The sequence below is a fragment of the Doryrhamphus excisus genome, chromosome 11, assembly GCF_030265055.1.
Source record: "Doryrhamphus excisus isolate RoL2022-K1 chromosome 11, RoL_Dexc_1.0, whole genome shotgun sequence".
NCBI lineage: Eukaryota > Metazoa > Chordata > Actinopteri > Syngnathiformes > Syngnathidae > Doryrhamphus > Doryrhamphus excisus.
The window spans coordinates 411,834-436,342 of NC_080476.1; the positions used below are offsets into that span (position 1 = coordinate 411,834).

The following is a 24,509-nucleotide window of genomic DNA, read 5'->3' on the forward strand; positions in this document are numbered from 1 at the left end:
ATCTTTATTCAAATAAATGCAAACACAAAATACAGAGCGGCAATATGACAAAGCGCCAAACAGAAAAGCAGCAGACGACTATCAGTAGAGCTTGAATGTGTGCCGAAACGTTACAAATGTAACAGTCATACTTGAGTTTGTCGAACGGCAGACCAGTCGCTTATTCAATGAACGTCCAAGGGGGAAGTTAGAACTCAAAGTCTGCCTCCGTCATCTCGATGGCCCAAGCAAACTTGTCTCTTTGGCTCTTATTGTAGATTTTTTCAATGGGTATCCTCATTCTTTTACACCTGAGACGAGTCAAAAGACAAACTCTTGTAAGGAGTCAAAAGCTTCCGATATGGGAAGCTGGATTCCACCCATCCTCTAACTGCATCATTCCACAGTTATTCTGTTACCAATTCAATTGCTTTTTAGGGAAAGTTGTGACTATAAGCTACCGTCATCACTTTTATAAAGTAATATGCCTAACACTGGTGATGTTAGTGAAAACGATCCAACATCCAAGTACACCATGGATGCTTATTTCTAAATGAAATGAAATATGATCTGCAGTAATGACTGCTGTCAGCTACAGCAGTGTCTAAAGTCAAATACTTTATAGTGTACTGCTAATAAAGTATTCATAAAGACAATAGCCATGTTTTGATGTACTGCTACAGTACGCCTCTTCCAACGGATGTCTGGTACCATACTCCTTGACAGGATTAATCATCTAATCTACGGTCCCAAGTGTTTGCCCCCAGCACTCACCAAGCCACGCTGATGCGAGGATCGAGGTAGTTAAGCTTCGAGGTACCCAGTGCAATCTGTTTGTTTTCCTCTCTGTCGGTGGCCTGCACCTCCAGCTTGAGAAGCTGCTCCTCACAGCGCTGCACAGCCGCCTTCTTCCGCTCCACCAGCCTGAGCGACAACACAGCCAAGGAAAAGCGTCAAATCATAAATACTGGCTCACTGTGAAGGACACTACATGTTTTGGTTATTAGTTATAGTACTATGATACTACTGCAACAAGAATTGACAAAGCTGAGTAGGAAGATTTCGGCCAATAAAAGTGGACCTATTGAAATACATGCTATTGTACACAAAAAGTACTTTTAGAAACAAAGGAGTAAAGTAACACTGAATATCAATATCTTGGTATGGAGTACTACTGCAGTACTTGGTCAACTTGGAGTCTGAGCTGTCTTTGGCCTTGGAATCCTTCTTGGCCTGCTTCAACTCCGTCTTGGCAAGAGCCAGCTGCTCCTTTCTGGCATCAATCTGGTGGATCAGATGATGGCAATATTGTTATGATATTTCATAGAACAGTCAGCATCAGTGTACTGGAAGTAGAAACTCAAGGTCATGCGGCTTTGGAAAGTCGTCTCAACATAAAGAAAAACATGGAAATCAAGTAATCAGAGGCGGCTTCATTCAGTGGTACTCCATCTCTACCTTGGTCTGAAGGTTGGCCATGGACTGCTCAAAGGTCTTTGGTGGCGCCCGCTGGTGGTTACACAGAATTGCAACCGCTCGGTTCGCCCTGTTGTAGGACAGCAGCTTCTCTGCCTCGTTGTCAGAGTCTGGGGGGGTGGGGGGTAAAAACAGCACATCATACATCAAACACGTCAAGCAGCAGTATTTCTTAAAGAAGATTACAGCAAGTTAGGATGCCATGGATGAGGGATTACCAAATTACCATTAGTCAGCTGTTGGAGTTGCTGCTGCAGCGTGATGGAGGCGTTGTACGTCCTGAACACCTTTGCAGTGAGACCCGGCATGAGGGCACTCAGATGCTTGTTCATCAAGGAGGTCTGTCATGGGGAGGAAGATGGGGAGATCCATTCCAAACGTTTAAAAGCAGAGCGCAGACAAATGAACCACGCCTTTCCTGCCGCTAGGGGGCACTGTGGGCTTTGCCAAAACCAGACCAAGGCTGTGGGTTTCATGGAGATGTACCCCGCCTGTGCTGGTGGCATTATTCTAAGTTGAGGTGCTTCAGTTTAACCCCCCCCTTCATTTAGCTATCTTGCCAGCTATTTTTCACCAGTCCCTCCCACCTCCAGCTGGGTTTCTCTATGGAGACTCCTCCTCCTCAGCGGTCTGAGCACTTCACACGGGGTGGCCTGTCCGTGTTGCGCTCCAACAAGCCATTCTCAATAAGCCCCCCCCCCCAGGGAGGACAATCCGTTAGTCAGGCTTATGTTTTCACAAGACAAATTAGGACCCTGAGAAGTTCTCGTGTCCCAGTGATGAAATTCCTCCACACGGCACGTTCACTTGTACACCTTCATTTTTTGCTCTGTGGTAACTAACAATTCCCATGAAAGCACCATCTCCAAAGTAATTCAAAAGTCACCCAGTCAAGACGACTCAAGTACAAACTGTAGGAGGAACACAAAGAGGAAATAATCAAGGTGCTCACATTGAGGCGGTCAAAGAGTTCATCTCCAGGGTCCTTATTCTCCATGAAACGCTGAAGGTTCTTGAATACCTGGAAAGAAAAAAAAACTGCTTGACATGTGTTGCAGCTGCAAATTATGCTGTAATTGTGGCGGATTATGAAAAGCTGCAATAAAAGCCTGTTGTCACACAGCTTTGCTTTGTTGACACCCAAACTGGACTACATTCACAACTTCCATCGTCTTTGTAATGGCCGATGTTTGTAGTGGACTTCATCTAGCTATTATGCTTTAAAATATGCAATTTCGCCCCCCTCCCAAAAAAGGTAAAATTAGCTTAAAAAAAAAAAACATTAAAAAAAATTATAATATATAATATAACCATCCTGAGTAGTTTTAACTCAGGAGTGACATTTAGCAATCATTTCCTGGGAATTAGTTTTGCTACTCGGCAGGGGACCAATTAATTCTGTCCGGTGCATTGCTTTTGCACACACACACACACGCATCACGCAACACGCGCACACACCGCGTGGCAGCAAAACCATGACATTCCAATTGAAAGCCAATGTGAGCGTCCATTCTGGTAGCGGCCTGGTTGGTGTTCCTTTACCTTGCTGATGACGGGGACTTTGTTGTAGTAGCGAATGGAATCTTTACCCAGGAAATCAAACTCCACCACACACGAGTTGCCGTCCAGCTCCTTGTGGAGCGTGATGTGCTCCACACGTAGCGAGCAGCAGCCCACCGTGTCCGCCGTCTCTCCCTCCTCCTTTTCATTACCAGCTCTCAGCGCCAGCTTTTTTTTGGGGTCACAAGATACCAGGATCAATAGCAGTTCCTCAGCAGGGCTTTCATCTTCATCTTCATCATCGTAACAAGTGTTTGCCAGTCAAATGGACCACAAGATATCCAGGTTATTCACACCACAGGACATCAACCTGAACTATGATTTGGCAGTGGCACCAGTCAAGGTCAATGAAAGGGTCACTCCATAAAAAGAAATACATTTTCCTTACTAGCAACATTCCATCTTATGCCAGAATGCAGGAAAAGGTGATCAGGACACAAAATATTGATTATTAGATCCAAGTGTTAAGAAGAACATGAAGAACGATATTAGGAACGTGTCCTGGACCTTGTCTATGAAGTAGAGAGCCACAGCTCTTTGGCGGACACGCATCTCCCTGGACCTCATATCCTCCAGGTACTGCTTACGGATGGAATCCACGCACGTCTTCAGTTTGCGAGCAACCTCGTATTTCTCCCAGTCCTTCTCTCCCTGCATTCAGGTCATGAAAAGATGAATGCTTGAGAAATTTAAACCACGCGGACACACAAACGGACACATTCCAAATTTGTGCATCGGTCAGGAAACACCAATGTAAACGTGTTTGTTGTTTTATCTCCTCAGTCTAACCTTGAGTTTGGAGTTGGCATTGAGCATGACGTATTTAATCGAACCCTGGATGTTCTCGGTCCAACTGGCCAGCCATGTCACAGAGTTGTCGTGTCGAACCTCCTTCCAGCGATGACCAGCAGGAGGCACGGGGATGTGAGATTCCCTGGTGGACACAAGAGGAGCAAGAGGAAAAGACTAGCACCTGCCGAGCATCCTCTTAGGCAGAAAGAAACGACTACCTGCTCAATGACCTCAATCATGAAGGTTACTTGTCATAACTACACATTTTCCCAGGGGGTAGGGTGGGGAACGGGCCAAGATACTAATCCTCGTTAGAAGTTTAACCATGGCTCAGATCTCTGCACTACTGAAAGCCATCTTGTTGGCTACAGAACGCATGATCTCCATCCACACTACTACCGTATCGGGTATGGACCTACTACCGTATCGGGTATGGACCTACTACCGTATCGGGTATGGACCTACTAACTCGGAGAGCAAAGTGCATTTTGGAGGAGGCCACGAGCGCAGTTCATTTAAATTGAGCTTTCTCCTGCATCGCTCACTTGCTGCAGTTGATGATGACGTCTTCAGGCTGGATCCTTTTCTTCAGCATGCCCTGTTTAGGATGCTCCCCTCTGCCCCTGAACAGCCCCGGAGGCTCAATCTTGAAGTTGCCAATACGTTCTCTGTGGTGGTCCAACAGACAGTAGCCGTACTCCTCCACTATCTTCTGATTGGCCTCTTTCAATACCTGCAACAGAGGGCATCCCCAAATACCAGGTGAGAAAACTACAAGACCAGGATGTATACGCATACACGAGGCTACGCTGCTGCAGGTTTGACTTGTTTGATATTAGAAGATTATATGGAAGCAGAAGCTGTCATTTGTATGGTTTTTTTCTCGTTATATTACAGCTTTCCACTTAATATTTTGGCTTTATTCTTGTAAAATTACTGCAGATTTTTCCTTAAATTTGACAAGTCAATAAAAAAAAAAAAGACATTTGTGGCCCACAACCCAGAGAACGAGGAAACGAGGTCATCTCACCAATTTGTCCTCCTTGCTCAGGTTCCTCCTTTCCTCCACCTTGGCTTTATGCATGGCGTGAATCTCTCCAAAATCACATTTATCCAGATGTCGAATCAGCACTCTCTCCTCGTCCGTCATTTCCTTTAACAGTTGGAGGGTTAATGCGTGAAGGTTTCAAACATAACAGGGTTGGCCAAACCTTTCCCACCCGAGGCCGACACAGAACAGTGAAAGGATGCAAGGCCACGTGGATATTTTTATTTGTTATTTCCTGTAATATTGTACTTTTTCCCCTGGGAGATTAAAACTTTTAAGTGTATTTGTCTTGATTTTTTCTTCTTAAATGTACAGCGGGCCGCACTTTGGACACCCCATCCTGCAAATAATGCTCCGTTTAGAAAACAGACTTTTCCCTGATAAAATGGAAGCTTGGCACGAAAGATGTTGACAGTGTTATTTGACAGATGCTCAGGGGGGAAAAAAAAAGAAAAAGTCAGCCTGATATGTCGGCACACGATAAGGCGGTACTTTAGCTGAGCTTCAAATCAACTTTGTGAAGTTATTGCTCAAAAGGCTCATCTGAAAGATGGCTAACAGGCTACCAATAAAAGGTTGCTCTCGGTGGAGACGTTATGGATCATCTCAGACGTTATTGGCGCTAAATGTCAACATGTGGGGCTTTTATCACGGCCTCTCACTGCCCCCTGGGAATGAAATGGAGGTAAGGGACTGTCTATGTAGCTTTTTTTTTTTTTTAATTGAAGAGTTTGAGCTTCGTCTGGGGTCACGCCAGTTGAAATGCAAGAGCTGACCTCCAAAGTAACACGCTTACCGGTGTACACGTCCATAAACACCACGGCTGTACGGACGTCCAGCCAGGCGGCGTATCTAAGCATGACTGACAAAGCGACAGTAGGCGGGCACCGAGGGCAGTGGAGCGGGAAGAGTTTTTTTCCGCCTCTAATAACAGTTTAATTGGATTTGTTCATATGCAGAGAAGCTACTTGTAGGGATTAGCATATCAATGCCTTCACACAAATCATATTTTCAAGTGCATTGAGCATTAAGCAGTGCAAAATTAATTCTGCATGATATGACCCCGGGCTTGGCAGCTCGTCTTGGGAACAAAAGACACCCTGACTGACACCAAGTGTGACACCGCCTCGACTTTTACTTCCACGTTATTCCAATGTTTACCAAAAACCCGGACGGCAACACGTTCTTATCCAGCCTGGCAAACAAGCAACCAACATGAACGCCTTAGAGTGGAGGTCGGATGCAGAGGCTTTGCAGGACAGACGCTCTGCAAAGCTTACTCTGCCCTTGCATCCTTTTCACTTGGTACTATGAGGCCTCTGCTGGAAAACCAATTTAAATTAAACGACCTCTTTCAGTTTACCTGCCTCCAATCTTTGAAGAAGTTCTCCCGGAAAACCTTTTTAGTGGTGTATTCATGATCCAACATCTGGCCGAAGAACACAGCCACCTCCTCCGCTGCCAGGCTCAGCTTCACCGTCTTACCTGAGAAATGGCACAAAACCACAACATGGTGGCAGCTGATTAACACCACATTTCATATTACCAAGCACTTTCATTGGCGCGGACAAGAACGCCAATGCCAGTGACAGGATGGGAATAAAAGCATCAACATTCATTATGCCACACAGCGAGGCCAACAGGCTAATCAATTCCTTCATGGAGGACTGTGAACAAGGACAAAGATCAGCATACAAACTGCAATACTTGCACCGCGGGCACAAGCCGATCCAAGCGTCTCCCGGCTGGGTGGCGATCCAAAAACAACTAGTCATCAATCACCCTTCCACCCAATACATCCTGACTTGATCCATTGATGTTTAAGTATTCAACAAGGAATGCCCCGTTTGCTGCCGTCAATAAACCTGCAGGACTGCACCCGTACCTTTTAGACTCACAGATTAATACGCCAAACGTATTCAAGAATCATTGTTTTTCATAACTATAACTGTCTTCATCGCAGTTGTAAACCTTCTACAGCCTTTCAAGTTGGGAGTTCAAACTTGGATTTGCTGCTGCAGCGTCTCACTAACTTTCTACATGAACATTTGCATATGCATTCAGTTCATCTCAGGTCATGTCAAATTCATGGCCAACAGTACAAGGGAAAGATGACGGGCTGGGGAGGGAAGGGGATCATCTGCAGATACGTTCATTTTCATTTCAAACGCGGAGTAAAATGCAGTCGGTCGTTCATTTCAGGCTGCTTTAAAATATTTAGCAACATCTTTTATGCCATAGATAAGTCCTGCAAGGATCAGGATCATCTTTCACCATCCATTTGCTTGAGTGTGAATGTGAAAGTCTGGCTGTTTACTAGCCGTGTCATGATATTAAAATATCAAAAGATTTCTTCTTCAGAAAAAAAACTTAACCAAAAAAACAAAAAAAGTCATCAGTTTTTTATTATTTGTTAATATGATTATCTTGAGGTTAATTCTAGCATTGATTTTCTAATTTAAATCGAGGGGTGTAGCTAAAGGCCCAAACAACACTTTGAGTGAAATATTTGGAATATTAGAATGGTACGGTTCTTTTGGGCAGATAGCACAATCCCTTGTTCAGACCAACCATTGTAGTAGAAGTGAACGTCGTCTGGTAGCGTCTGGTACACAGGAGGAAAGTAGGGTCCTTTGTGTTCCAGAAACCTCCATTTTACCCCGTCTTCATACTTCTCTTCCTCCCACCTGATGGGATGAGAACAACCAGGATTCATTGGACAAAGTGAAATTGTGTACGATACAAGTTAAAGGTATTTCCCCAACCATCGCCAGCGATTCTGTTCCTCTTCTTCCTTCTTTTTGGTCTTCAACAGCCTTGCCTCCTTAATCTCCTCCTTTGTCTTCTTTGACGTTTTTGAGACTGGTTGCTGTTCTTCCTCCTCTTTCTTCACCCCCTGTGCAGGGGAAATAGACTGAAGATGTGAATGCAATCAAAAATGTACAAAATTAAAAGACCACACGAGCCGCATGAACGCCATTTCTTCCAAAGGTTTCGTCAGACGTGTTATCGATGGAGATGGATCAAGATAGATAGATAGATAGACTTCCTTTATTGTCATTGCACAAAAACACAGTAGTGAAATTGCCAACGAAATGTCGTTGCCTGGCTCCCATATAACAGACACAAAAGAAGATAAGTAATAATAAATAATAACAATAATAATAATGTGGAGAATAAATAGACACAATATGAACAACATAATCAAGCGGCAGCGACGGATTTACCTCCTCGGTGTTCTTTTTGGTCTTCTTCTTTGGAGCCTCGTCACCATTCTCTTCTCCCGCTGAATGTTGCCTTTTTTTCTTATTGGAGTGGCTAGCATCCCCGCACGAGCATAATATTAATAACGGCTTCACATACATGAGATAATATTCAGCAGGCAGGATGGAAATAACGTACCTTTTGCTTGACGACGAATGCCTGAGAGGGAAAACACAAATGAACAAAGTATTTATTTATCTTGCTTGCAGTTGTTATTGCCTGGCACTTTCATATGGGAATAAAGGCACAACATTACCAGAAAAGTTCATGCTAACGATGCACTTTTATCGCTAAATATTATCTTATTACATATTTACATTTTTTTTACTTTGTAATTAATTTATGAAGAGTACCTAGAAATTATAGACAGTAGAACCTCAGTTAGCATACGATTTCACCTCGGTTCTCTGGTTAGTGTACAATATGGCGCTCATCTCGTCCTGTAATACACTACCTTAATCCATCTGTATTAACTGTAGGGATGTCCGATGTTGTTTTTTTTGCAGGAAAAACCATATGCCGATACGGATATGTGTAACGTGACATAGGGTGCTATGGATTGTTTTGGTATATTTCCCAATTTCTGACTTTGTCCGCTGACTTACTTTGCTGCGTCACTGGTGGCAAACTCTGCAGGCTCATCTTTGATTCGCTTCCTTTTCACTCCTTTCTTCTTTGTGGTGAAGTCGCCGTCGTCTGACTCCCTGTTGCACAAAAGCAGGACCATCATCCCTTTGACACAAATCCACATTCCGTGTGTCTGTCGTCCAGCAAGTTGCTGCGTTACTTGTCTCTTTACTTTGTCATTTTGTGGCCCTCGGTGAGAGAAGGTTGGATGCTCCAAATCGGTGTTGGGCCCGTGGACATGCTATGTGACAGAACGACTAGCTCAATGCAAAGGCTATTATATATCTAACGGTGGGGCCATCGCGGAGTAAAATCCATAAAGAGCTGTTGACCGATGGCTGGGTTAGACGGCAATGTAATTGAATGTAGCTTTATGTTTCTTATCCGAGCTTTCACCGCCACCATAACTTACCCCCCATGTGAACTCACTGGATGACCGCCTAAACCATTAAAAAGACAGTCCAGAATATTGTTTTTTTTCACCCCTCAAAGGATGTCGCCTTTGAAATGTCAGTCTTCATATTGGGTTGGGCTAAAACCACATCTGGGGAACAAGCCATTAACAAGTCTACAGCCGCACCGCTGCGAGACAGATTTAACACAGCGAGACTTGGGCCACAGTCTGTCATCCCGGCAAACACCCCGTGGAGTATCTGACTACTCGTACCATGCCGTCTCATTTATTACTTTGCTGAAAAGCCTCAGATAGAACTGAGCACAGAGTATAATTATGTCGGTGAGACATCTTGAGTCCTTGCATAAAATGGAAATGGATTCTGCCCAGGTGCCTGAATATCCAAACACAAGAACAAGTTCCATCTCAGGAAGTGAAATGAAACAGGATGAGGGGGGGGGGGATATATTTCGCTCAAGTTTATCTTGTCAGCATATTATTTGGGACTTAAAGAAGACACTGGCATTAAAATTTAATATAAATATTGTATAAAAATGTCTACCTGCCACTGTTGGGTGATTCCAGCTTCTCCTCCTGTGGTGGTTTCACCTGCTGGAAAATAAAGTAGATCAAAACAACAACAATGTACACAGTCGCTTATTGTTCATCTGGGTGTTTTATTGTCGGGGAGCCCTTGCATTGGATCTAATGGGCTGTCTCAAACCGTATGAATTTTGTGGTGTGATGTAAAACCCAGAATGACCAACATTGTAGTAGAAAAAAAAAATGTAATTCACCTTCTTCCGGACTTTTCCATTAGGGGTTTTCTCTGTAGGTTTTGTCGACTTTGCACTGCAGGTCATATGACAACGATGAAAACAAACAACACAATATTTGAAAGAAAGACTTAATTTGAAAGGAAAATATAGTTCCATAAGACGAGTGGCTAAGGATAAAACAAACTTTAATGTTTCAATCTGCGTGCTTGCCTCAAACAAATGGAGACTCGCTTCTTGCTTAATCATAGGCGACTAACTCAACCCATTTCTCCCATCAACGATGAACACCAATGACAGATCATTCTGCATTCATATGCTCACAATCGCACGGAAATAAACGCATCAGGTAAATGAATGTATTCATGCAGTTGTGCACAGTGAATTTAATACATACAGTCATGGCAACCGCCAGCTGGGAGCAGAGCATACAGTATATCAAAGCTTCTCCTCATTTGCATAATGTACACACACAGGGGCCGCTGCAGAGGCAGGGGTATTTATATTTATTTTAACAATGCTTTTGTTGGGGTTGGATAAAGTATTCAGAAATAAATTGATAATGCTAATCTGTGTTGGTCAAAGTTATTTTTTCAGGTGGTTTGTCATGATGAATAGTTAATATAGCAAATTCGGCATCTCATCAAATTTGAAAAATGGTCATTTATAACTCCAAGATAATTGTTTTCTAGGTTGTTCGGGGTTTCCAACACAGAGTTATGGAAAGTAACTAAAACAGGCAACCATGGAGCAACCACCAAAAAATCAACATGCATATGGCAACCAAACCAAAAAACAATAGTTTCTGAAAGGAAAAAAGCAACAGTTTGGGAAACCAAACAATGGATTTCCATCATGTCTGTCACATCTTAGTAACTTGTGTCTTTTTCCAAACAAAAAGGAAGCCAACAGACGGACTTCTACTCACATGTTATGATTGGCATCACCTCCGGCTCCAGCTAGCTCAACGTCGTTGAGTCTCTTCAGTTTGGAGCCCTTATGGGTCGCCTTCCCGTCCTCCGTGGCCTCCTTCTCTCGTCCCATCACTCAGCACAAAGTTCCCGTTGGGTGAGCTAATAATGAAGCAAGAGCGTGACAATAATCCAAGGATAGAAACACGGATGTAGCACTTGGGCCGCAGCTAGCATGTCTTCCTGTTAGCCAATTAACACCAATTCCAGCACCCAGCGGCGGAAATGACTTACCTGGAAAAGTACTTCATTCAGTGTTGAAAAGGTGGTCACGGCTGTGTGGAATGAACCAACCAACCCAACGATGGTGTATAAACATGGAAAGTGTGCATTATATGCTAAAATGACTTGCGTTGCAATCTGTTAAATCTCCTTCTGGGCGTTTTACAGGTGAATTGTGATTGGCTGGTGGGCTACTGGGTTGCCAGGTAGGTCACCGTGTGTCAAGCGGCCTTCTTTTGAGGGGCTTGATTATTTGAATTCTATTTTGCATTGAATTACCCTTTTAGAAGGCTACTGAAAAGTTATATAGAATAAATTATGTTTATTTGTCGTTGTAAAGGACAAAGACATGGTACACCTGTTGCCAGGTGCATGTAGTGTATGTTTCTGAAATAAAGCCAGTAGACCTGTATTATGATCTAGAATTTATTCAGACCTTTTCAAAGTAACATTCTCTAACATCCGAGTGAGCTTTCGTCATGAAAAGATAAAAGTGTTACACGCAATCGCAGCGCACTGTGTCTTTAAGAAACCCGGAAGTAGTTCCTTTCCGTGTGATCGCTGGCCGTGTCACCAAACAAAGCCCTGCGCCCCCCCAGCAATGATATCCCACCCCGTTATCTGTGCTTTCCGTGGCAGTGTCAAGTGTTGGCGACGCGGGGCTGTCCTGAAAGCTGCTCTTTCAGGGGCTGCTCTGGGGGCGTCGGGCTTCGGCAGCTGCCGTCGGTTGTCTTCGCCAAGTGGCGTTACTGGCATGGAGGAAATACTGGCCAGGGTCGTATCACCTCTACCCACGTACGAAACCAGGGACAAGTCTCCCCCTCCTCCCGAATCCAGCAGCTTGGAGTTCATGCACTTCTACAGAAGCCTCGAAAGGGACGACAAACTCGACTTCCTGGCCAAGTTGTCACGGGACTTCGGAGTGGATCATAAAAGCGTTTCGGAGTTTGCCGGGAAGTTACTGGACACCCAGCTCCGAGACTTGGCGACCATCCTGCAAGCCGAGGATCGGCTTCGCTACAGTTTGACTCCCCGCTATAAACATATGCTAAACCACATCAGCAGGGTGGAAGGGGGGGTCAAGTTTCTGGTGGACCTCCGAGCCGACGTGCTTGAAATAATCTCGTCAAAAAGTAGCGAGAGCGCGCACTTCAGGGTAAACCTTGTTTGTTGACATTTTGTACGGGTGCTCGCTTGAGTCAAACTAAATACTAACCGCACGTTCTCATTCTGCAATGTAAACAATATTTAACAATATTTAACTGTATGGATGCATCCATCCCATACATCCATATAGACCAGCTTTGGTGGTACATTTTGGTGATTATAGTCGTACCCCATAACGGGCCCCAGTCACGTGGTCTGGCATATCACGGCGCTGGCCTTTGCCCCAATTATCTTTCATGATGACGCAGGGGTGCCCAAACCGCGGCCCAGGGGCCGATTTTGGGACGGTAGCTTGTTTTTAATGATGTATTATTATAGATGTGTAGATGTTGCCCAGCATGCTTTATGGTCTCTATAATTTCCTTTCTGGTCATTTTAATGCAGCTTGGAAGGATGTTCTCATGTGCAATGTTTGGAAATAATGCATGGCAAAATGAGACTTTTAAAATAATATTGTTTTCTTTTATTTATATTGATTAATATTATTTAATTGTTTTACATATTTTAGTATTATTTCATGCATTATTATTTTATTATTATTATTTTATTTTATTTTATTATTATTTCATTTATTTTATTATTTTATGTTATTTGTATTTTTTTTTATAAAAAATTATATTACAAATATTTGTTATTATATCTTAACACTGGGATATACATAATACCATGAGGTAATTCTACATGTATTTTTTCAGAGGTGCCACATCTAGATGTATGGCCTTTTACAATTCGACACATTTGTTACGCAACATCTGACCTCTTTTGGAGCCGTGTACTTTTACCCGTGCTAGAAGATGCTTCAGATGATATTGATATCATGATCACAAGCCCACTGATGCCTTTTTGCAGCTGGCAAAGGTCAAGGCAACTCATCAGGTGCGCACTTGTATTCATCGCCGCTGTTAGCATTCTAAATGCTTTGCAGTTTTCAAACGTTTTTCCACAATTAACACTCGAAATCAGACACACGGATGCTTCATCATTATGGACTTCCTTGCTTTGCTCCTTGCCTTTTGGCCCAGTGACGACAGCGGGTGGTGTGGGTTACATGTAGTATTACGCTGGCTATTTTTTACTCCCACTGGAAGACTCCCAAGCCAGCGTGTGGTATGCATCTTACTGGGGCAAAGGTAGCAGCATCATCTGCTCACTACATCAGGAACTTTCTAAACTTGAGGAGGACAAATAGACATGTCAGAAAGAGTTATTGGCTGTTTTTCTCATTAAGGCTTTCTCTCCAGCCTGAACTCTCTGAACTATAAAGCCGTATCAGGCATGGCCGATGCATACATTTTCTCTTCTTATTTGGAGCATTTTGTCCATGACTCCAGTCGAGGCGTGTCTGCATTATTTATTATTTCAACTGGCAAGCAGACATTGAAGCAACCCAAAAGTGAAGCCATCCTACGGAACGGCCTAGACAACCATGAACAATCATGTCGAGAGTGGGTTTAGGAACCCCAGCTTGTTTGCAAGAGATTTGCTTGAAATGAAGTGTGACCTTTGCAGGACAGCAGGCCGGCTTTCAAATGGCAAGTTGCTTATTGAAGTGGCTCCCGTGCAAACATCTCCAGCTCAAACACATCATTACTCATAACGTGAGAGCATCAAAACAGCGCGGAGACGCCAGGGGACCCCCCCGCGGGCGTCACCGGGTGTTGAGTTAATCAGCGCTGCTATCAGATGGAGAGCTTTTGTGTGCTTGCAAGTGGTGATTTGCTTGTTCACGCGAGAGAAGATCGGTTGAAACCAAGGTGAGATGCCGCCTAACTCCTCATCATTTACTCCTAGGACCTGAATGGCACGCTGAAGAGCTTGCTGTCCGAGTGGTTCTCCGTGGGCTTGCTCCGACTGGAGCGGATCACCTGGCAGTCCCCCTGTGAGATCCTACAAAAGATCAGCCAGTAAGGCGGTCAGTTAGGTTCTTCAAAATGTTACCTCGATCGTCCATCTCAGCTCTCCGTGTCTCCTGCTAGGTACGAGGCGGTGCACCCCGTCAGGAACTGGGCTGACCTGAAGCGCCGGGTGGGGCCTTACCGCCGCTGCTACGCCTTCACCCATGCGGCCATGCCGGGGGAGCCTTTGGTGGTGCTGCACGTGGCCCTCACGGAAGACATCTCTGATAACATACAGGTTAGGACTATAGGCGCTGGTGTCCAAACTGTGGCCCGGGCACTATTTGCGGGCACTATTATATATTTTGGAACCATTCCATTGTCAGTTTTGTCAGAAAACATGGCGTATGTTTGAAATAAATGTTGCTCTTTTCTCAGAGTATTGTTCGGGAGTTCGCCACGCTTGACCAGGAGGAGGACATCAACAAGATAAACACAGCCATCTTCTACTCCATCTCCTCCACGCAGGCTGGCTTACAAGGAGTGGAGCTGGGCAACTACCTCATCAAGAGGGTGGTGCGGGAACTGCAGGTGGGACCAGTCTTCTGGTTGTGGTTGACTGGAAGGAGAAGCTATGAAACTAAAACATACACTGCCATTTTTTTTGGCTTTATTGCTCATCAAACGTTTTCAGGGTCTCCACACTAATAAATTAATCTCCAGCTCATTAGAGCGTTGGCTTACATGCTCCAAAATGGAAGCATAAACACACAACAAAGCAGTTGTTACCACACAGTGGCAGTAATGGCATCCCATCCGTCCCTCTCAATAAGCCCACAAGAGCCCTTCATGCTGGCCTCCTCCAGCTAGCACTTGTGAAATGATTGGAACATTGGATGGAGTGTCAGAAGCCACCGAGCCCAACAGATGGGAAACACGTCTTCGTACTGCCGCCTCATCATATCCCATCCATCCCATCCATCCCATCTATCCCATCTATCCCATCCATCCCATCCATCCCATCTATCCCATCTATCCCATCCATCCCATCCATCCCATCCATCCCATCTATCCCATCTATCCCATCCATCCCATCCATCCCATCCATCCCATCCATCCCATCTCCCGGCTTTGCAAGCCGACTTGACTTATTGGAACATATGGATCCCGGATGACTTGACTCTATCTGCTGATCTGCTGTCATGGCCTCCAGCCATGGCGACTGTCTCCTACTGCACTGAATAATTACCTCACCTGACAAACAACCATTCACACTCACACTCATACCTATGGACAATTTGGAGTGGCTAATTAATTGGAATGGGGGAGGAAGAAGGAGAAAACGCACACATGCACTCCACACAGAGATGCCCTAGGGTGGCATTGAACTCGGGTCTCCAGGCTGTGTGGTCTCCACGCTAACCACTCCACCGCCTCGCCTAATAGAAATACATTTAACCTTTAATTGTCATTATTGCAGCGCTAATGAATCCTGGGTAGTGTTTTGCTGCTGGCCAGATAGAAGTCCCCAGCTCCTGGGGGCCCAGTGGGTACAGCGGGTTAGGACTCAGGACTCTGTGGGGTCCCAGTGGTTACAGCGTTTTAGGACTCAGGACTCTGTGGGGGCCCAGTGGTTACAGCGGGTTAGGACTCAGGACTCTGTGGGGGCCCAGTGGTTACAGCGTTTTAGGACTCAGGACTCTGTGGGGGCCCAGTGGTTACAGCGGGTTAGGACTCAGGACTCTCTGGGGGCCCAGTGGTTACAGCGGGTTAGGACTCAGGACTCTGTGGGGGCCCAGTGGTTACAGCGTTTTAGGACTCAGGACTCTGTGGGGACCCAGTGGTTACAGCGTTTTAGGACTCAGGACTCTGTGGGGTCCCAATGGTTACAGCGTTTTAGGACTCAGGACTCTGTGGGGGCCCAGTGGTTACAGCGGGTTAGGACTCAGGACTCTGTGGGGTCCCAGTGGTTACAGCGTTTTAGGACTCAGGACTCTGTGGGGGACCAGTGGTTACAGCGGGTTAGGACTCAGGACTCTGTGGGGGCCCAGTGGTTACAGTGTTTTAGGACTCAGGACTCTGTGGGGGCCCAGTGGTTACAGCGTTTTAGGAGTCAGGACTCTGTGGGGTCCCAGTGGTTACAGCGGGTTAGGACTCAGGACTCTCTGGGGGCCCAGTGGTTACAGCGGGTTAGGACTCAGGACTCTGTGGGGGCCCAGTGGTTACAGCGTTTTAGGACTCAGGACTCTGTGGGGGCCCAGTGGTTACAGCGGGTTAGGACTCAGGACTCTGTGGGGGCCCAGTGGTTACAGCGGGTTAGGACTCAGGACTCTGTGGGGGCCCAGTGGTTACAGCGTTTTAGGACTCAGGACTCTGTGGGGACCCAGTGGTTACGGCGTTTTAGGACTCGGGACTCTGTGGGGATCCAGTGGTTACAGCATTTTAGGACTCAGGACTCTCTGGGGGCCCAGTGGTTACAGCGTTTTAGGACTCAGCACTCTGTGGGGTCCCAGTGGTTACAGCGTTTTAGGACTCAGGACTCTGTGGGGTCCCAGTGGTTACAGCGTTTTAGGACTCAGGACTCTGTGGGGTCCCAGTGGTTACAGCGTTTTAGGACTCAGGACTCTGTGGGGGCCCAGTGGTTACAGCGTTTTAGGACTCAGGACTCTCTGGGAGCCCAGTGGTTACAGCGTTTTAGGACTCAGGACTCTGGGGGGGGCCCAGTGGTTACAGCGTTTTAGGACTCAGGACTCTGTGGGGGGCCCAGTGGTTACAGCGTTTTAGGACTCAGGACTCTGTGGGGGACCCAGTGGTTACAGTGTTTTAGGACTCAGGACTCTGTGGGGGACCAGTGGTTACAGCGGGTTAGGACTCAGGACTCTGTGGGGTCCCAGTTGTTACAGCGTTTTAGGACTCAGGACTCTGTGGGGACCCAGTGGTTACGGCGTTTTAGGACTCGGGACTCTGTGGGGATCCAGTGGTTACAGCATTTTAGGACTCAGGACTCTCTGGGGGCCCAGTGGTTACAGCGTTTTAGGACTCAGCACTCTGTGGGGTCCCAGTGGTTACAGCGTTTTAGGACTCAGGACTCTGTGGGGGCCCAGTGGTTACAGCGTTTTAGGACTCAGGACTCTGTGGGGGCCCAGTGGTTACAGCGTTTTAGGACTCAGCACTCTCTGCTGCTGCCGGAGTTCAAATTTCATTAGGGAAAGTACATTTTGGGGACAGCAGCAGGTCTGGTTTGCACACTCGGGTATCAAATGGTGGCAGGCGTGCTGTGGAAAGTACACAAATTGGCACTGGTTGCTGGATTGGGAAACCAGAGATAGAAAGACATAACAGTGGGTTTCCTGAGGGCGGTCTTAATGCCTTAGGCACCACAATACTGAGCAGGAGCATGGCACTTGGGGGGGCGGTAGGGGGTCTGCTCCCAGCTTGAATTATTAACTTATTCACTACCAGATAGTCATCAAACGACATGCCCTCGTCTCTGGGTGGGGTGTTTGTTTGGCAGTTAACCACATGAATAATTGGTGAGTCCCATTCCGTGCGTCGTTAGCTGCCTCATGCTAGCTCTTGTTCTCTTTCGACCACACGGAAAGACGTGTTCATGTTCCACATCGGGACGGTAGAAGATGGCAAAATGAAAAACAAAAGTGTGTCGTTTCCCTTGAAGTTGTAAAGTGACTCCAGAGCAATTTTCCATGTTGGCATTCCTCATGTCGTCTTTGTCAACCTTTCAGGAATGCCTTTTGTTTAGTTGAACGGCATCTAACAGGGTGCTGGAGATAGCGGGGGTCCAAAATAACCCGGTTTGTTGTGCTAGCAACATTCCGGTAAGCAGATGTGACAGTTTCAATGGCAAATGCCTGCACGGACTAAATTTGACATGGCAGCAGCACTTTTGGATATTTAAGCAACCGCCGGCGAGTGTCCGCCTGGTGTTTGGTTCCAAATGTTCGAAGGGCAATTTGCTGTGTGAGCGTTACAAATGTATACCATGGGCTTCATGTCAGAAAGCTTTCTTCAATGCAGACATTTTGATGTCCCGTCTGAGTGTTGACCCCTCACCTCGGCCGTGTAAGTGGCGGTCTACCCTTGAGGCGGCACACACCATAACACAGGCTCCGTGATGGAGCTCTACCGTCGGGAAAGGTGAAGAGAGGAGAAGTGCGCTCGGACAGGGAGCAAATTGATGATGGAGAAGATGATAGAGAGGCAAGGCAAAGGTCAGAGTCGGGATTTGAAATGAGGAGAGGAGGTTGGCTTTTCCAGACCGGACCCTGCAGTGCACAGATCTGGTTTGGTACTATTTGTTTGAGTTCACCTACCCTGAATCATATCTTTTATATGTTTGATTTCCCCTCGGCTTTCTTCCTCAACTCTGCTGGTAATCACACGGATGTAAACAAACAGACCCAATGCAGGACTTGAAGAGTAAGTTCTTCTTAGTTACGGTGTCTTATTCAGCCGTGGTGCCACAGAACCTGGGATGTTTAAGATGGCCAACCTCATCGATAAGCCACAATTCTAAAACTATAAACATGTTGTGGCTTTTGCTACGATTCAGTCGAGGAACACAACCATTCATAATCCCAAGACCACCAGCATGTCAACATGGAGAAGGACCATAAAGCAAAACGGACCAAAACTTTGCTCTCTCGGGGTTGTCTGCCACTTCCGTTATCATCTGCCGCTTTTCTCACCTCAGCCTGCTGCATCACACTCTCACTTATCAGTGCCAAGATGGGCAGAGAAGAGAGGCAATGCTTGGCCAGTGTACAAAATAGCTGGGGGGTGGGGGGGGGGGTGCAAGATGGGATGGGCATTGAAGGTGAGAGTCGAGTCATCCGTCTCCATCAGCAGGATCATGAAGCAGCACATCGAAGAACGTTTGGTGTTTTGTTACCAAAAGTTCTTCTTTGTCTCCTCATGATGATCCACTAGCGCATCCACCCATCTCAGGGCTGTGCGGCCCCGGGTGGGCCACTCGCAAAATATCATTTAACAAAACTTTTTAAAAGTCATTTCATTTGCTGAGATATTAAAGACAAACAAAAAAATAATGTAATTTTTGGAAAATTAGCTTGCAGAAAAATAAAATCAATAAAATGTAATATTATTGGAATAAAGTCATAATTACAAATATGTTATTTACAGGAACAAAATTGGATTTTTTTTTCAAAAAATGGGGGAAAAATAGAGCAATCTTGATACAAAAATATCATTTTTCACCTAGTTTATCAGGTTCAATAAAATGTAATATTATTGGAATAAAGTCATAATTACAAATATGTTATTTACAGGAACAAAATTGGATTTTTTTTTTCAAAAAATGGGGGAAAAAAGAGCAATCTTGATACAAAAATATCCTTTTTCACCTAGTTTATCAGGTTCAATAAAATGTAATATTATTGGAATAAAGTCATAATTACAAATATGTTATTTACAGGAACAAAATTGGATTTTTTTTTTTAAATGGGGTAAAAAAGAGCAATCTTGATACAAAAATATCCTTTTTCACCTAGTTTATCAGGTTCAATAAAATGTAATATTATTGGAATAAAGTCATAATTACAAATATGTTATTTACAGGAACAAAATTGGATTTTTTTTTTCAAAAAATGGGGGAAAAAAGAGCAATCTTGATGCAAAAATATCCTTTTTCACCTAGTTTATCAGGTTCAATAAAATGTAATATTATTGGAATAAAGTCATAATTACAAATATGTTATTGGAACAAAATTGGATTTTTTTTTTTCAAAAAATGGGGTAAAAAAGAGCAATCTTGATACAAAAATATCCTTTTTCACCTAGTTTATCAGGTTCAATAAAATGTAATATTATTGGAATAAAGTCATAATTACAAATATGTTATTTACAGGAACAAAGTTGGATTTTTTTTTCAAAAAATGGGGGAAAAAAGAGCAATCTTGATACAAAAATATCCTTTTTCACCTAGTTTATCAGGTTCAATAAAATGTAATATTATTGGAATAAAGTCAGAATTACAAATATGTTATTTACAGGAACAAAATTGGATTCTTTTTTTTTTAAATGGGGTAAAAAAGAGCAATCTTGATACAAAAATATCCTTTTTCACCTAGTTTATCAGGTTCAATAAAATGTAATATTATTGGAATAAAGTCATAATTACAAATATGTTATTTACAGGAACAAAATTGGATTTTTTTTTTCAAAAAATGGGGGAAAAAAGAGCAATCTTGATACAAAAATATCCTTTTTCACCGAGTATATCCCAAACCTGAGATGCTATTTTTGTTGAACTACAGTATTTACACATTTCCTTTTAAAATACCCAAGCATCCTTTTTTTTCACTCGTTATTTAGCCCACGCTGGAAAAAGTTGGAACATCACTGACTTCTTTAAAAAAAAAAAAAAAAAAAATTTGTAAGGCTGTCAATTGATTAAAAATGTGAATCAGATTAATCTTCTTTTAAATGAATTAATCATTACTCACCATGAGCAACTCTTGTCCCCCTGCAGAGCGAGTTCCCCCACATGGCCCAGTTCTCCAGCCTGTCGCCCATCCCAGGGTTCTCCTCGTGGCTCCAAGGCCTCCTCAGCCAGTACCGGAAGGAAGGCCGCGGTTCGGACCTCCTCTCCGAGCAGGAGTGGCGCGAAGTGGAACAAGTCACCGACGCGGCCCCCGGCACGGGCGCCATGGATGCCCTCCGTAAGCTGATCGCCACCAGCGAATGGATGCGCTCCGATCGTCTCTCCTGTCTCCTGGAACCCGTCCTGATGCGGCTCTGCGCCTGGTATCTGTACGGAGAGAAGCGGCGGGGCTACGCGCTCAACCCCGTGGCCAATTTCCACTTGCAAAACGGCGCCACCATGTGGAGGATCAACTGGCGTGCGGACACCAGCCCGAAAGGCGCGGCAAACTCTTGCGGCGTTATGGTGAACTATCGTTACTTCTTGAACGACACATCCAAGCACAGCGCACTCTACCTGCACAATAAGGTCATCACGGCGTCCGACCAGGTCCTGGGGTTGGTGTCCCAGTTTCAGAAGAACAGCAAACTATGACAAGCTCAAGAAGCTTAAGCTACGCCGTTTGTTTTGATTGACAGCTCGGTGAGCATCCCATCAGCTGCTAATGTTTAACCGTCTTGTTTGCGGTTCTGTACATCCGTAGGCTCGCTTTTCACCTCTGCGGGTTCTTTAGTCGATGTTCCCCGGCTGAGAAACCACAGCTAATAAAGCTCTGCACGATTTAGCATGTAGCAGGATAACGGCGTTTGTCATGGCGGGACAGGAACAATGGGGGGACACGGCTACTGGAATAAATGATCTTTACACTTGGTGGAACTGTCTCGTAGCAAACAGTAGGAGGAACCTGCTGTCACACTGCCGGTCCCCACACTGCCGGTCCCCACACTGCTGGTCCCCACACTGCCGGTCCCCACACTGCTGGTCCCCACACTGCCGGTCCCCACGCTGCCGGTCCCCACACTGCCGGTCCCCACACTGCCGGTCCCCATACTGCCGGTCCCCACACTGCCGGTCCCCACACTGCCGGTCCCCATACTGCCGGTCCCCACACTGCCGGTCCCCACACTGCCGGTCCCCACACTGCCGGTCCCCACATGTGAACTCACACTGGAAATATTCCTCCAAACTGACTATTAATAACGACCCCAAACGCTACGTTTCCTGACCTTCATCCTCCACCAGTCCCACCCCTGAAGTGGTGGGATGGATTGCCCCGGTGCCTTCTTCTTCTCTCTTTCTACAACTTAGCACACACACACACACACACACATAAGCGCAGCATCACCTCCCCCAGAGAGCCATCACTGATGTTCTAAGCGGTGTGTGCAGGTGCCAAACAAGGCTCCTGTCGCCCCCCCCCCCCCCCCCCCCCCCCCCCCCCCCCCCATTGTTGTGAAATAATACATCACAGCAAGTTGACTGTGAAATGATATTTTGTGTCTCGGAGGAGCCAAACTTTGCTTTCTTCTCGTCTTCTTCTCACAGAGCTGCTCTATGTCCTGAACCTAATGGAGTGAGAAATGAAATGAAAGTAAACGGTGAGATGAATGGTGCTGGCTGCTGAAGGAGGTGGGAGGAGAGTAAAGAAGCATCAAAAGGGCAGCAACTGTCGTCGCCTCCACAGACCTCCACGACGTGGGAGACGCAAAGAGATGAGATGTTTCATGATGGAGAAGAACGAGCAATGGTGTCATCTTCCACGCTTTCTGCTGCAGCTTTCACCTTTAACCAAACCTTTGAGGAAGACAACTGTGTACTTTTTAATGATGAAATTAATCAGCGGAGAAAGAAAAAAAGATGGCGTCCAGTTACTAAGTCATTCGTTTTGTTAAAAGTTGTCAGTGTGGTATTTCCCAAAGGAATAAGAAGACAAATTGCTCGTTCAGTGAGCGGTTACAGAGCTGAAATTTGATTTATGGACACTTCTAGTCCCTCTTAATGAAACGCTACGAGTCTCCTGGCTGGCGGCTGTTTAGGATGAGACTCCATACATGAAATGTACTTCAATCGGATTTCAAGTCATAATCAAAGGTGTAGTCGTGTACATAGAGACAACACATTTGGAACGCCACCAGCTGATATGTTGGATATATAATATAATATAATATAATATAACCAACACGCCTCAGCGGCTGATACTTGTTAATAAACGTAATATTTTAAACCAGGGGTCAGCAACCCCTGGCTCCAGAGCCGCATGTGGCTCTTCAGCCACTTTGTTGTGGCTCCCTTCACAACGCTCAAGTATTTTTTTAAAATACCCTAATGGGAAAAAATATGCATTTTTTAATGAGTTTTTTTTTTAAATCTGACTTTCTGTGAGACCCTGAATGAATTGAAGTGAATGAGTTCTGACTCGTGATTGGATGAGCTCAAAGAGCTCACATGTGACGAGAAGCAACAATTTGGTGTAAAAATTTGGCGTTAAAACTGATTCAAACTTTCAAAAGTTTATAAGATATTGTTTTTAAATGATGTTTTGCGGCTCCTATCTGTTTTCCTTTAGTAAGCGTGTGGGTAAAATGGCTCTTTTGATAATAAAGGTTGCCGACCCCTGTTTTAAACTATGGAATAAACCTGTTTACATTAGCAGCCAACCCTGATGGTGGAGATCGGAGCGGACATATTTGCTGAAAGTCCCTAGGACGGGTTGATCCAGGTCCAGCTACGACCCCTGGTTGAACTGCTCACCTGTGACTCCAGAAAATGGATGGATGTTTTGGGTCATGGGGGCATGGGGGCATGGGGGCTAGCAGCTTGATAATGGATTCACACTTCAATATCCTGCTTTGTGTCACATTTTAGAGGAACCTCTGATTGCACCTGATTATAATTGATTGCTGGGATAATAACATGCTCCGTCTAGTTCAGGAATTCCGACAATAATATGTCCAAATAGGAAGAGCACCATATTAGAATAAAAATATTTCATTCATTCCTCGTCTCTCGTCGAGGCAAAATTGTGTTCCAAATGAAGCTTATTATTTTTTATAGTTTGCGGTGACTAAAATTGTCTCGGTGCCAAGACATTTTCTTATTCTGTCTTAAATCGTTTTAAGGAGAAAGTGTTTTTTTGTCTTCCTTTGTGTTCAATCTTAAAATGATACCAAAGGAAATGAGAAAATAATTGCTGAAAGAACTCATATACACATAATCATAATAATATAACCTCTTTCTGATACGTGACTCACAGGATGCCCCCGATGGCCTCGGCCCCGGCGACACCCGCATCCAAATCCTGCTTTGGTGATACAGTAACGCCCACACTGGGTTGATACCAGCACAGAATCATTTTGTTGCTGCCCAGGAAATCTACAGTACTTTTTTCTTTACTATTAAAACTACATGAATTCATACATTAGCACTGTTTTTCATGACCAAATTTGGCTTACTCCATCTATGCATTTTCTATGCCGCTTATCCTCACAAGGGTCACAAGTATGCTGGAGCCTATCCCACAACTAATTGGAATATGGCTAATTATTAGTCCAATTATTATTAGTCCAAAAAATGTTTGGACTCTCAGTGCTCATATGTGAGTCTTATGTTATGTCTGATTATATTTATTATTATTGGGTAATATGAGTGTAACCATAGGGGTGTTACGTGTTCATGTGTGGGCTCTAATAGTGTTAATCATAATCATAAAGAGGTACGACTATGAAAATAAATAAATAATTATAAATAATTGACTGGGCGGCACGGCGGTCTAGTGGTTAGCGCGCAGACCTCACAGCTAGGAGACCAGGGTTCAATTCCACCCTCGGGCATCTCTGTGTGGAGTTTGCATGTTCTCCCCGTGCATGCGTGGGTTTTCTCCGGGTACTCCGGTTTCCTCCCGCATTCCAAAAACATGCTAGGTTAATTAGCCACTCCAA

The 24,509-nt window shown here is 44.9% G+C and overlaps 2 protein-coding genes across 4 annotated transcripts; one reads left to right on the forward strand and one right to left on the reverse strand.

Moving 5' to 3' along the window:
* Positions 1 to 17: 17 nt before the first annotated feature.
* On the reverse strand, positions 18 to 11,330 carry zgc:173742 (DNA topoisomerase I, mitochondrial). Of its 2 annotated transcripts, none has more exons than XM_058088202.1 (21): positions 11,122 to 11,330; positions 10,845 to 10,989; positions 9,938 to 9,992; positions 9,703 to 9,749; positions 8,725 to 8,823; positions 8,258 to 8,278; positions 8,083 to 8,173; positions 7,621 to 7,751; positions 7,427 to 7,542; positions 6,219 to 6,340; positions 4,838 to 4,960; positions 4,353 to 4,540; positions 3,805 to 3,949; positions 3,523 to 3,666; positions 2,998 to 3,183; positions 2,408 to 2,476; positions 1,682 to 1,796; positions 1,438 to 1,565; positions 1,163 to 1,263; positions 754 to 903; positions 18 to 290 (listed from the first exon to the last, which is right to left on the reverse strand). In XM_058088202.1, exons 2-21 carry the CDS (start codon positions 10,958 to 10,960, stop codon positions 188 to 190), a joined length of 2,250 nt encoding a protein of 749 aa, XP_057944185.1. In that variant the 5' UTR covers positions 10,961 to 10,989; positions 11,122 to 11,330; the 3' UTR covers positions 18 to 187. The 2 variants fall into 2 exon arrangements, with proteins under 2 accessions (XP_057944185.1, XP_057944184.1); XM_058088201.1 differs by having other exon boundaries at positions 9,703 to 9,752.
* Positions 11,331 to 11,642: 312 nt separating this feature from the next.
* mlycd (malonyl-CoA decarboxylase) lies at positions 11,643 to 23,359 on the forward strand. Of its 2 annotated transcripts, XM_058088220.1 has the most exons (6): positions 11,643 to 12,265; positions 14,068 to 14,180; positions 14,253 to 14,409; positions 14,550 to 14,702; positions 20,620 to 21,213; positions 22,117 to 23,359. In XM_058088220.1, exons 1-5 carry the CDS (start codon positions 11,711 to 11,713, stop codon positions 21,163 to 21,165), a joined length of 1,524 nt encoding a protein of 507 aa, XP_057944203.1. In that variant the 5' UTR covers positions 11,643 to 11,710; the 3' UTR covers positions 21,166 to 21,213; positions 22,117 to 23,359. The 2 variants fall into 2 exon arrangements, with proteins under 2 accessions (XP_057944203.1, XP_057944202.1); XM_058088219.1 differs by lacking the exon at positions 22,117 to 23,359 and having other exon boundaries at positions 11,644 to 12,265; positions 20,620 to 21,355.
* Positions 23,360 to 24,509: the final 1,150 nt, after the last annotated feature.

Coding starts and splice junctions, on each gene's coding strand:
- zgc:173742 (XM_058088201.1), bottom strand. CDS start 10,960: ATGGGACGAGAGAAGGAGGCCACGGAGGACGGGAAGGCGACCCATAAG. Junction 8,174..8,257: donor CATTCGTCGTCAAGCAAAAG/GTACGTTATTTC, acceptor CGGGGATGCTAG/CCACTCCAATAAGAAAAAAA. Junction 6,341..7,426: donor CGTTCACTTCTACTACAATG/GTTGGTCTGAAC, acceptor GCCATTTCTCAG/GTAAGACGGTGAAGCTGAGC.
- mlycd (XM_058088220.1), top strand. CDS start 11,711: ATGATATCCCACCCCGTTATCTGTGCTTTCCGTGGCAGTGTCAAGTGT. Junction 12,266..14,067: donor GCGAGAGCGCGCACTTCAGG/GTAAACCTTGTT, acceptor ATTTACTCCTAG/GACCTGAATGGCACGCTGAA. Junction 14,181..14,252: donor ATCCTACAAAAGATCAGCCA/GTAAGGCGGTCA, acceptor GTCTCCTGCTAG/GTACGAGGCGGTGCACCCCG.